Consider the following 12,977-nt stretch of genomic DNA (forward strand, 5'->3'; position numbering starts at 1 on the left):
TCCCTTTTCTGACTGCTCCTCATGGGACGGAGTGTTTGGATAGAGAGATGCAGGGAGAAAAGCACAGACCAGCTGCTCCTCCCTTTCTTTCCCAGCTGTTTCAAGTGTGATTGAACCTGTTTTGGGACTTTTAATATAAAGAATCTAAACTCAGCTGTGTTGTGGCTTCATAAATCCTTGCAATAAAGTTATATAGGGAAAACTAAACCCACTTTTTAGACTTAAACTGGCGGGGCATTGTCCGTGACACTAATGAGATGCTGCTGCCACATGCTCCAACTGTTCCCCTGAATAAATCCCCTGCTAAGCCAAGCATGTGAAAATCCAGGCATCAGGTCCCCTCAACAATGATTACTTCATCAAACAGGAGTCGTCCCAGATTTGTGAGGATTTCTTAAGTTCTGGCACCCTATGCCAGCAGGGGCCTGGGATTCCAAGGGAAAAGCTTATGAGGTGGCACCCTTGTGATGGTATGGGGAGAGCTGGGCTGTGGCACATTCTCTGTGACACCAGCAGAGCCAGGAGAGGAGCTGGCTGGGCTCCTGGTGTCCAGCAAAGATTTGTTTCACTGGTTTGACTTTTTGGGATGCTTTTGCAGAATGTGATTTCTCCGGGTTGAAAGTTTGAGACCGATGTGTTTTTGCTCTGGAGCAGCAACTTTGCTTGTTGTGGTGGGTCCTGTGGAAAATGCCATGAAGCACAAAGTGCCAGGATTGGTTTCTTGGCTTTAATACCTGCTCTAGTCGTCCCTTTTACAGCAGTGAAACAGCCCTGGCAGCTGCCCAGACCCAAACCCCACGGTTTGTCCTGTGCCTGCAGAGCCAGACCTTGCCGCAGGCTGGCTGGTGAGTTTGGAGGGGAGTTTAGGGCTGAAAGCTCTTGAAATAGCTTCATTTCAGGAGCCCACAGGGTTCCTCTCCAGAGCAGGGATTGGTGGAATGGAGGTGGGACCACTGTGTGCCTGCCCTGAGCATCACTCGCTGCTCACCAGGCAGCTGAAGGGCCGGAAGAGATGCAGGGGAAGATTAACCTCTGTGGGTACTGCTGACTTCTACCTCAACTAAATAATTCCTAAATAAACTTGGAAATGACTCAGTCTTTGCTGCTGGCATCTTTGAGATGATCGTGTGTTAATTTGTAAAGATGGACCTAAATAAATTGAAATACTTGTGGGAGGGGGAGGCTGGGAAATGCCCTGAAAGCCACTCCCTGCTGACAGTGCTGGTTGTCCATGCTCCCTGCATGTGTGGCATGACCACGAGGGGCAGGTGGGAAATGATGGGAAGGGATGAAGGACAGAGCATGGGAAGGGAAAGAAAGGGGAACTGACAGGAAGCTGAACATGAGCCAGAGTGTGCCCAGGTGGCCAAGAGGGCCAATGGATCCTGGCCTGGCTCAGGAACAGTGTGGCAGCAGGACCAGGGAAGTGATTCTTGCCCTGGACTCAGTGCTGGTGAGGCCACCCCTGGAGTGCTGTGTCCAGCTCTGGGCCCTCAGCTCAGGAAGGACATGGAGGGGCTGGAGCAGGGCCAGAGAAGAGCAACAAGGCTGGGGAAGGGACTGGAGCACAAGTGCTGTGAGGAGAGGCTGAGGGAGCTGGGGGGGCTCAGCCTGGAGAAAAGGAGGCTCGGGGGAGACCTCACTCTTTACAACTCCCTGATAGGAGGTTGTAGCCAGGTGGGGGTTGGTCTCTTTTCCCAGGAAGCAGCAGTAGGCCAAGAGGGCTGGGTCTTCAGCTGTGCCCGGGGAGGTTTAGGTTGGATATTGGGAAAAAATTTTTTACAGAGTGATTAGACATTGGAATGGGCTGCCCAGGGAGGGGGTGGATTCACCGTCCCTGGAGGTTTTTAAGATGAGACTGGATGTAGCATCAGTGCCATGGTCTGGGAACCATGACGGGGTTGGATCAAGGGTTGGACTGGATGACCTCAAAGGTCTTTTCCAACCTGGTCGATTCTGTGAATTAAACCGAAGGAAAACTAAAGGGTAAAGAAAGAAAACACTTTTGGATTGTGCTCATCTGAGTGGGACTAGCAAAACATCAACAGAGGGGGAGAAAGAATACATGGGGAGGGAGGAAACCCACGGGGATCCTGGTGGTTGTCGGGATGCAGAGCAGGTCCATAAGGAGCTCGAGGACACAGTCCAGGACGGCGGGGACCGAGCCGGAGGGCAGCAGGCGCTGCTGGGGCGATGCAGCGTCGGCCACGTATGCCGAGGCTGGCCCGGACTGAGCGATGCTCCAGATGAGACGACAGCAGATTTACAACCATCAAATCCCGATCTCAGGCGGAAGAGGTGCGTGCCAAAACAATGGAATAGCTGGAGCCTGCGGGGGGGGACATGGGGGGCCCTGCTCGCACCCCACCCCCAGGGCTGTTTCCACAACCCTCCCCAAAAGCCCCCGAACGCTCCTCGCGTTTCCAGTGCGGGATGGAGCGGGGCTGCGATTGGGAGAGGCTTGTTTAGTGCAGCTCTTGTGCCAAAAAAGAAAAAACAGCTAAATCAGCCATGCCCCGGAGCCCCGGCCGGGATAAAGCACGGGGTCCAAGAGCAAAACCCAAGGGACTGGTGTTCCCGCATCGGGATTGGGCTCGGGCTGCCCCCACCCCGGGGGTGCTGATTGCGGGGGCCGGGGGTCCCCAGCACGGGAAGCTGGCTCTCTTCCCCCCGTCTCAGCCCAACACACCTCCCTGCTCTCTCTGCCCCCTCTCCCCCTCCCCTGTGCCGTGTTTCCCTTAGATCTTAAGCACATCTCTAATTTTCCTCCCTTGCTTTGCCCTGCTGCCAGTACGAAGCGGTTTCTCTATTGCGTTTAGAAAAGCCCCTACAACTCCACCCGAAGGAAAGCCGGCGCATCCCGAGCTCACCCCAGCGCTGCCCCAGCTCCACCCTGTGTGTTCTCCTTTCCCCTCCGGTGATGCTTCATGGACTCTGGAGACCCCCCTCTCGGGGCAGAGGGTCCCCCGACACCCCGGCTCGGTGCCCTCCCAGCCCTGCCGAGGCTGGGTGCGGCTGAACAGACCTGGGAAGGGATCTTTTCCAAATTATTGCTTTAAATAACGACAGCGAGCAACGACTCTGGGAAAGATTTGCATTTAGACGCAGAGATGATTAAAAAAACTAAACTACTGCCACTCCTCAGTGCATCCTTCAAGTCCTTCAAAGGCGCTTGCAAACGGTTTTTTGCTTGGTTTTTTTGGGGTTTTTTTGTTTGGTTTTTTTTTTTTTTTTTTCTGATGGATTTTAATATTTAAGTCCTGCAAAAAGAAAACAGATGGAGAAGAAGACAATAAACAAAACCAAGCCCAGCCCAGAGCTCGCGGGGAGAGGAGCAGAGTGCCCGGCACGGCACCACCCCCCCGCTGCCTCCTACTGCCCAGGGACCCCTTGCAGGGATCAGCCTCACCCTGCAGCTCGGGTACACACTGCACATCTATAGGTAGAGATACTTGGGGGTGTATATATATGTATAAGCTTTAAAAAACCAATATATAGGTAGATAGATGCCATTCGCATATATAGGTCTAAAAATATACCTCATTAAAAACTATTAAACTAACACAAAACATTGATATGTGGCTCATATTTAATATAGAAAACATACTTGTCATTATATATATTTAATATATAAAACATGCTTGCATTTTGTAGCACAAATATCGGCAATTGTATATAATTAACTTGGTTTAATCCATGACATTTCAATTTGAATGTATGAACAGATAACTAAATACTGAACTACAGTGTTACACTAACGAAAACATCCTTTTTTTGTTGTTGTTTTGGTTTGATTGGGTTTTTTCTTGTTTGCAGCCTTTTCATGGAAAAATCTGACAATTTTGCTCTGATGCAAGGTACTTTTTTCCCACTTTTTCAATGGATTAGGGACAGATCCAGCAGCCTGGCAGAGCAGGAGAAGGTGACTGATGCTCCATGCCCTGTGCTCTGCCAGGTTGAGAGGGGATTCCAATGGGCCCATGCACAGACTCACCCTTGGAGACACATATATATATATATATTTATGTATGTGTGTATATGTGTATGAATATATATGTATGTCTCTATTTATTTATGTGAAATTTGTGGAACATGTATGTTTGTATTTATTTATATGGAATTTGTGGAGATGGACTGTGATGAACTGATGCTCCTGGGGGTGCTGGGAGCAGCAGGGCAGGGTGTCCCCTCCACTGCCTCTCTGGGTGTCCCCATGGATGCACAACTCACTTCTATCATGCACCTTGGCACCCTCCTAATTGCCCTCCAAATTTCCAGGTGTTGTAAGAAGATAATTTTGCTATCACACTGGTGCTGGGGGTTTTTGTGCTGCCTGTGAGTGAAGCTCTGTGCAGCTCCAAGCATTCGCCCAGTGCTTTCCCCTCTCAGGAATGGGATGCAGCATTCCCTCTCCTCCAGCTCTGTCCCTGCATGCACAGCACCAAGTCCTTCAGAGGAGCTATTGCTGTAGTCTTATTCCCTTTGAATCTGTATTTACTATCTCTTATCTCCTGTTGGTTTTTTTTAAACACTATTTGCAGTAAATATCCCCAACTTGAAAACGGGTTGAGGTGCACATTAAAAAAGAGCCTGAGTTATATAAAACTAATGCCTGTGTAAGCTTTTATCTAATGGCAATTAAAGTATCTCACATAAACAAATCATTAACGTAAAACCCTTGATAAAAGCTGTGTTTTCAGCATCACACAGCCACTGTAACCTCGCTCATGGATGATCATCCTCGGTCTTTCCCAATGCTCCCATAACTGCTCTTATTGACAAAAAAGGATTAGTTCTTCTCTGCCCAGTGCTCCTACCTGGGAGGCCTCAGAGTGCCCCTCAACCACCGCCAAAGGGAAGAAATAATAGTAATAATAATGCTTAATAAAAGCCCTGGGGCTGTGGCCGTGTGAGAGCCCCTGCAGAGCAAAGATGCTGCAGCCCCCGAAGGGGCCAGACCCAAAGTTGTACCCAGTGGAACAGAGGGGAACCTGTTTGGGTGGCTGAGGGCTCACCCTGAGAACTGACCCCCTCTGGGTGATGCTCTCAGGGCTTTCTTTCCTTATTATTTTTAGCTTTTGATGCATTGGGTGGGACAAGGACGATCTGCCCGCCAATGCCACCTCCAGCTCTCACCCTCCAGCATTGCATGGGAACATCATCTCCCCTGTTAGGCACCAGGACCTTGGCACAGTCGTTCCTCAAGGTGTATCAGGTGCTCAATAAAAGTAATTCCCAAGTTAAACTGTTGCCTTCCCAGGGCCTCTGAAGAGTTGACAGCATCTGAGAAAGCTGATGGGGGACCAGTGCCCAAGGCTGGCCATGGGGAGAGGAGACCGGGCAAAATATGGGCGTGGACCCCTTTTCTTTTTAAAACTGGTTTATTCTACACAATATTTTTAAACAACATTCATAAAACATTAATTACAAAAATGTGCTAATATGGGGTAGGTTTTTTCTGTTTATTTATTTTTTTTTTCTTCCAACAATCAGAAATTCACATTTGAAAGGACAGTCATACTTTTAAGACACACATTCAAATACTTCAATTCCAGATACAAAATTTTTAGGGGATATAAATCACTTGCAAGAAGCAGATGTAAAAAATCAAAAGAAAAGAGGAATAATTTTAGGCTTCAGGATCTGATTTCAGCATTGAATTGAGTGATTGTTTTCGGACCACTGGCTCTGCTGGTCTGCCCAGCGTGCCCGGCAGGCCTGGGCACTTCCCAGGACCAATTCTGGAGCCACACATGACTCCTGCTGAGCCAGAATCAGGAACACAGTGGAAAAAAAAATGGGATCGCAAAGCTACTGACAGTGCTTGCAGCCTTTTATTTAGTCTTTCTAGTGGGTACAGACACTGTGAGGGTGAGCGTTACCAGCACATCACAGGGCAAAGCAATGCATCCCACCCCAAAAACCCATGGACAGGCTGTTTTCCATCAACAGTGGAGCAAATGCCAGCTGTGACAGAGCTGGAGAGAGGCATGGCATCAGAATCTGCTGACCAGGGCTGATGGCAGCAAGCTTGGAGGTCCTGCTTTAAAAACAATTACCCGAAATGGCCAAAATTCAAGCCTCCGCCCCGGTGCTCTTATGTGGAGCCAGCTCCAAAATCCACCCATCTGAAAGCAAATATTTGGCTTTATCCTGCTGGATTTCAGGGCAGGGGAGGGAGAGAAGGGTAATTTCCTAATTGCCCTCAGCCTCCCCAGAAAAATCCTGCCTCTGGCTTTAACGGGTTCAAATAGTTGAAATAGGATATGCTGGGAAAGTTCAGGCCTCGAGAAGTCGTTTTCTTTCCCGAAATGATTGGAGTGAATGTGCTCGGCAGCCAAACCCCAACTGCATTCAGGCAATTTGGCTGTCACCCACCACAAGAGGAGCATCAACTCCACACAAAAACCTGCTCCCGTAAACAACTCATCAGCCACACCACGATTAAAAATGTACAAAAAGGAAAAAAAGTTTAATTCCTTAGTAAAATAGACACTAAGCCTTGTCTCTAGCACTATGGGTAAGAGCTACACTCGCCGTGCTGGGCGGAGGTGGATGTAGGGGGAGTGTTGGGAGTATGGTACAAAAAGAGGAGAAACTTTGGAGGTACAGAGACTGCTTCAAAGCCGTGTTTTGCAGGAAACAGGTGGAATTTTGTGTTTTTCTCTCCCACCTTGCCTGCACTGGGAATGTGAATCCCAGTCCCATACCTGTGGTCGGAGTGTTGCCACCACAGTGTGTGGGAAGAGGGGACGTGGGGACACTCTCAGTGTCTGTCCTTGAGAGGAGCACTGAGGGCACTGCAATGTTTGAAAAAATAAACCAACAAAGCCCCCCCGGAAGGGGCTGTGTGGGGTGAACCCACCAAAGCCCAGTGATAACCTCACTGTCACCAGGGCCAAAGTCCACGGCGTGGCCGAGCCAAGCTGATAAAGAGCCTGGAGCGACGCTCACCCCACAGCGCGGGGAGGGTCACCCCTGCAAACACCCCAGGGTTCCTAAGCCCACTCAGAGCTCCATCCACCCCTGTGTCTGCTTTCCTTCCAAGGACTCTCAAAAGATAGGCAAACAGCTTTCTTTTGGGTCTTTACTGGCCTGTGGGTCCCCTCTCTGGTGCCAGCTCCATCCCCACCCGGAATTACAGAGGACCTCAGAGGAGTATTTAAGGAGCAATTTTCAATCAAATCATTCTCCCCAGAGATTACAAGGGTGGCTTGCAAGCACCCAAAAGAGCAGCTCGAGCTCAGGTTTGGTGGCACAAAGGCACAGGGAGGGGCTGCTCCACTCTCCTTGGCAAAGGAGCCGGGGCTTTCAAAGTCATCCCGATTTTCTGCTTCCAGCTGGATAAGGAGACGCAAACTCTGCCAGCGTGAAAATGATTGAAACTAGAATAACCAAGGTAACCCCCAAACAAAACTGTGGGGTACCAAAGCACATGAAAGCTGGGAATGGTTGGCAGTGAAGGATGGAGGGATGGCAAATGTCTCAGCTGGATCTGTCCCCCTGAGTCCAGGGGATTTGGTCCAAGTTCACCTTTATCCAGGTTTTCACTCTGAGGACCATATGGCCACAAAAAGGTGCAGATGCCAGCCAGGGTTGAAATCCACCCTAAGCCTCCCAAGACACTGAACTGGAGTGATCTGAGCAAGAGTAGATGAGATCCTCAGCACCAAATCAGGTTGTCCAGAGCAAGTCGCTCTTGGCGCCCACGTACCAAAGAGACCCTCTGTTGCAATGGAGAACATTCCCATGGCTCTGCCACACAGGGGAGGGTGGGAATGTCCTTGCCTAGCTGGAGACCACCTTTCTCCTGGCTCCTCCAGGCAGCTCAGCCCAGAGGATGATGAAGTTCCTCGACTGGTAGCCCCAAACCACCACATTGGTTGGAGGTAGAGCTAAAACCTCTTGAAACTGGGGGTCCCCAAACCCCGTGGTACTGCAGCAGACCTGCAGAAGCCCTCAGGCTTGGATGGCAATTAGGATGTGGCCTTCCCACAGCTCCCACAGAAATGTTAGAAAGCCTCAACCCCAGCCAGTGAGTGGCCAGAATCTATTAAAATTAAGCCCTGGGACTTAGGCATGTGTGTGTCCCTGGCCAGAGGACCTCAGGACAGGGCACACTGCAATGAAGCAGCTCCTGCAGATAGTTTAAGCCATGAATCATGGCACTTCTCAGGCAGCTCCTGCAGCATTGCTACCCTTCCCATCACAAACACCACCATGCCCAGAGCCCTCCCAGCTCGGCTGTCCTGCTTCATGCCTTGGTAGGAGCAAGAGGAGTTAAATTCAATGCCTCACTCTGGAACAGTAGGAAGATAAAAAAAAAAGAAAAAGAAGAAAAGACAACAAGTTGGTTTTGAACACCCTCAAGGTAAAGATTTAAGAGGCAGCCCCAGCCCAGCCCCGAGCGGGCGCTGCTGGGACACGTCCTGTGCTCACTGTACACTTACATAAGGCTCTGCAGCTCTGCAAACACCCCGGGCATGGGGTGAAGTGGGGCCTTCCCTGCTCCCTTCCACCCTTTTCCCACCTCGGGGGCTCAACCTGCTCCCCTGCCCTTGCTGGCTCCCAAAACTGGCTTAGCCTGGAGTGCCGGGCTCCCCCTTCCCCTCCTGGAGCAAGGGAGAGGGGCAGGAATCACAGCCTAGCACTCACAGGAGAGGGAGAAGGTTGGTTTTTTTTAATTAGAAAACTGAGTAAAAGGCAGTTTTGGCTGTGAAGGCAGCTGCCTGCTCAGCCCTCACCTGCCCAAGGAGGATGTGGATGTGCTGGGCCAGGATGAGTGGATCCTAATGGAACAGAATGGGTTTTGGGATGAAGCTTTTTGCAGCAGGTAGGGATCCATTTGGTGTGACATCATCAGACCATCACAGGCTAAAAGGAGGTTTTGGAGACCAGTGCAATTCCTCCCTGTTCATAGATGCTCCAATCACCACAATCCCACCTCTCGCATGCCACCAGCTGCACAAATCCCTGTAAGCTGCCTGATACCGTAACAAGCCAAACTAGACCCACAGCAGCAGTTTGCTGACAAACCAACCCCAAATACTCCCTTTATGTCGTCAGACTGCTCCAACCTTTACCCTTCCCGTTTCAATCTGTGTTTGCTGTTGAGGTGACCCTTTCATTGCTGTTGCTCAAACCTGCCTTCCCTGCTGCAAAATTTGCCTGTCTTCAGCACGGGCAGGATTTTGGCCAGCTAAAGATGATGAATGTGGTTTTAGGAGGCTGGTACCAGACATCAGTCTGCAATAGGATGAGGGCTGGCTTCCTGTGATCAAAATGGGGTTTGCCATGGGCAAAGACCAAAATTTAGTGGGAACGACTGTGGCTGGCTCTTGGTTGACATGGAGCTGCTCCAATGCCACTGCAGCACTAAGTGCTGGTTGCACTAGATGCAGGTTCCCCTGGGAAAAGACCTTTGTAGGCATGTGGAGCAGTTAAGACAAGTGAATTCTGCAGAAATTTGGGATTTAAACCATAAATCTCTTTATGAGCCAGGGAGGTTTTACCGCAACAAAGTCTGGGCGCCGCCATCGGTGGCTCTGCTGTGCAGTCGCTCACTCAGCCCAGATAGGGCTTGGAGGCAGCTCTGCTCATCCTCTGCTTGGCCTGAAGAAGCTCCTTGTTGAATTTAAATGCCTCTTAAGCTCTCCTTCGGGGGGCATTAAGGTAAAAAGTACGATTTAAGGAACTTCATCGAACTCCCATGTTAATAAATGCCCAAAACCACGCAGGAGTTATGATGAGGTATTATTTCTTTCCTTCAGCTGTCAGAGGCCTTTGAAGATACCCCATTCCCACCTGAAATACATCACTTTAACACCCTATTCTAGGCTAAGCCTGGCAGATCCCACCACAGCACAGATGCCATGGTGCCTGCCCTGCCTGCCCACATGGCTCCAGCTGCCTCCTGTGGGCCCCAAAACTGAGTGATGGGTCAGCAGAGCCACAGCAGACAATGCCATGAAGGGTAAGAACAGTCATGGAAAAGCATATTGAAGAAAGAGACAAATAGACACCTCATTTTATAGACATAAACAGACATATCACAACACATCAGGTAATTTTCCAGCTCGTACGGGGACAGAAGGGCCACAGGACCACAAAACCTTACGATGCATTAACCAACATGGGTTAAAAGCAGGGCCAGAGGGGCATGCAAGGGCCTGAGCCTATGTACAAATGTCCCACCACTGACCATGGGAGGGGCCTTCCACTGAACCCAAATATCCAGAGCAGAGATTTGTCTTGGTGTTACAGACCCCCACACTCGCCTGGAGACCACGGGGTGATTCCCATGGCTCACGTCCCCCTTCAGGCATCTCAGCTTTTTAATGGCAGTTGAACAAAATGAAAACTCAATGAAGGATGGGTTTGCAGCCAGGATAAAAGTGAATTTTGTTTCTTGCTCTCTCCCAGGAAAAAGTACCCCAGTCACTGTTGGCTCCTCATTTACACAGGGACCCACCGGGGCAGGAGAACTTCCCTCCTCGCTCATTTAACCACACTCATTAGCAATGCCTTGAGATGATCACAGAATTGTGGAATGGTTTGGGTTGGAAGGGAGCCATTCCATCCCCTGCCATGGGCAGGGACACCTTCCACTATCCCAGGTTGCTCCAAGCCGCCTCCAACCAGGCCTTGAACAATTCCAGGGATGGGGCAGTCACAGCTCTCTGGGCAATTGGAATTTCTAAAATTTTCTCTGGGCAATGATGAATTTCTTCACAAGGCTGAACTCTGCTGCCTCTCTGTGTGGTGGGTACCCACTGGCTGTGCGATTTCCTTGTGCTCTCTCCCTCTCCCCCCAGGGACAGCACTGACCCTGCACCAGCTCCCCACGACAACACACAGGCGACGAGTGAAATGCTACAGGGGCTTTCCAACCCTTTGGAACACCGGGCTTCCCTTGCCAATACTGACTCCTGGTTATTGCTGCATAATACACAACTGGCCCCTAAAAAAGAGCAGTGGCACCCTGTGCCCTGAGCCAGCAGCATCCCCACACCCATGGATGCCCCTGTGCCCAGCAGGGAAGCCACATCCCAGCACAGAGCTGATCCAGGACTCACAGGGCTCTGTCCCATCCCTGTGTGCCTTGATGCCTCCGAAGTGCCTGTCCTGGTGGCGATCCCAAGGATTTGGCCCTGTGGATCCAGCCACTGTGGGCTGTGCCAGGAGCTGCCCCTCTCTTTTGCACCTCAAAAGCCCAATCATTAGTCACTGGGTGAGAAAACAGAGGTGGAAAGTGGCCAAGGGACCTGCCGGTCTTGTCCATGCATTTTTAAGGCATATTTTGCAGGAAGGGTGTGCTCCCACGTGGCTCCATTTGGTGGAGCCGGCCGAGCTCCCAATCGTCCCAGCTGCAGCTCTCTGGGTGTGCAGGAGAGCAGCGGGAAAGGGGGAGAGAAGAAGATGGAAGCAGGACTTGCTGACATTTATTTGGTTTGTGCATCAGACTAAAGCAGCACTTCCTCCTTCGGATCTCTGGCTCCAAACAGGCCCTGGTGCTGGATGGGGAGGGGATTGTCTCCCTTGGATGTGACACCCCAGTAACACCAGAGGAGGAGGATGGACAGCTGCCAGGTCCAACAAGCTCCATCCGTGGCCTGCTTGAAAAAGGCATTTATTAGCTGTAAACCTCTGTTGTGATGTATAGAAAACTGGGGAGAGGAGCGGGAGATCGATCAAGTTTGAATCCTGGTGAGAGTTCTCCTTAGAAAATGGTTAGAGGAAAAAAAAAAGGTGGCTTTGAAATCAAAACTGTCCCGAGAAAGAGCGTTTCTGCTAGTTAAGAGCCTTTAACTAGAAGAACTTTTTGTATTTTCTCCTTTACAAACATAGTGCATCTGCAATCACTGGGAATTATGGTCTGTCTGCAAAAGGGCCTGTGCTGGGGCTATGGAGAGGCTGCTGGTGGCCGTGGGGTGTGCGGGGAGCGGGGTCACATGTGCGCTTCGGAGGCCGGGCAGCCCGGCAGCAGCTCCCCGTTCACCACGGCCTCCGACACCAGCATCTTGTCTTTGCCGGAATCCAGGCGCTGCTTCTTCAGCATCCTCTGATGGACCAGCGGGACCACGGAGAGCACCAAGGCGCCGATGATGGGGGGGACTCCGGCGAAGTAAAAGGCCGCGTCGTAATTCCCAAAATAATCATTGAGGTATCCTGCAAGAGAAGAACAACAGAGGTTAGAGCCACATCAGGCTAAGCCCTCATTAGTCTAATGACCAGCTTGTTTCCTCCTTCCTGTGAGAGCTGTAGCTTGCGTCAACCACCAGATTTGGGGAGATTTGGGTTTTTAAAATAATCTTTTTTTTTCCCACTGCATTTCTTGAACTTTTTATGCCTTGGATTGAAGGATGTGTGCAGCCAACATTGTGTACCAAGAAGTCAAGAAGAAAACCCTCAGCCATCCTTCCTGTTTAACCAGAACAGGACACAATTGGACACATCCCAGACAATCCCAAATACAAGCTGAGACACGTTAAACCAAACACTTCAGGTGGCTCTTCCCAGAGGCTTGCCAGCCAGGAGACAATGGGAAAAGTGTGCAGGGGCTGCTCCTCTGCAGACTGTCTCCATCTGGAAGCCCTACTTTGCTTACAGGTATTTTATCTACATTGCCAGTCACAAACAATAGCCGAGCCCTTAATACCCAACGAGGTTCTGCATTTGTTCATTTGGCAAGTTCTAACACAGCCAGGCATCCTTGGAGAATAACGCGTGGCCATTGATCAGTGCTGGAAAATCTCTCTGAGTTTCTCATAGACACTTCCCTGGGGATTCAGTCAATGAAATAAGCCCCTTCACCCAGCGAGTCCAATGCAGGGGGTCCTGCAGCAGCACCCTCACAGTGAGGGTCTTCAGCCCCCAAGTTCTTTCATGAGGGTGTTAAACTGAACTTTGCTGCCAGAAACAGAGAGATCAGAGGATTTTATCCAGCTTTAGCTTGGTGCTTGCTGATGCAGATGTTC

At 50.4% G+C, this 12,977-nt stretch overlaps 1 protein-coding gene across 1 annotated transcript in view; it reads right to left on the reverse strand.

Annotated features, from left to right (window-relative positions):
- Positions 1-5,461: 5,461 nt before the first annotated feature.
- Positions 5,462-12,977, reverse strand: part of SLC16A2 (solute carrier family 16 member 2) — a 41,854-nt gene continuing 34,338 nt past the window's right edge. The window contains exon 6 of the mRNA XM_051791101.1: positions 5,462-12,168. Within this exon, the coding sequence (XP_051647061.1) occupies positions 11,948-12,168 (221 nt within the window). The 3' untranslated portion in view covers positions 5,462-11,947. The remainder of the gene's footprint in view (positions 12,169-12,977) is intronic.

The sequence above is a fragment of the Manacus candei genome, unplaced genomic scaffold (assembly GCF_025592945.1).
Source record: "Manacus candei isolate 608988 ecotype Guabito, Panama unplaced genomic scaffold, ASM2559294v1 h1tg000003l, whole genome shotgun sequence".
Lineage (NCBI taxonomy): Eukaryota > Metazoa > Chordata > Aves > Passeriformes > Pipridae > Manacus > Manacus candei.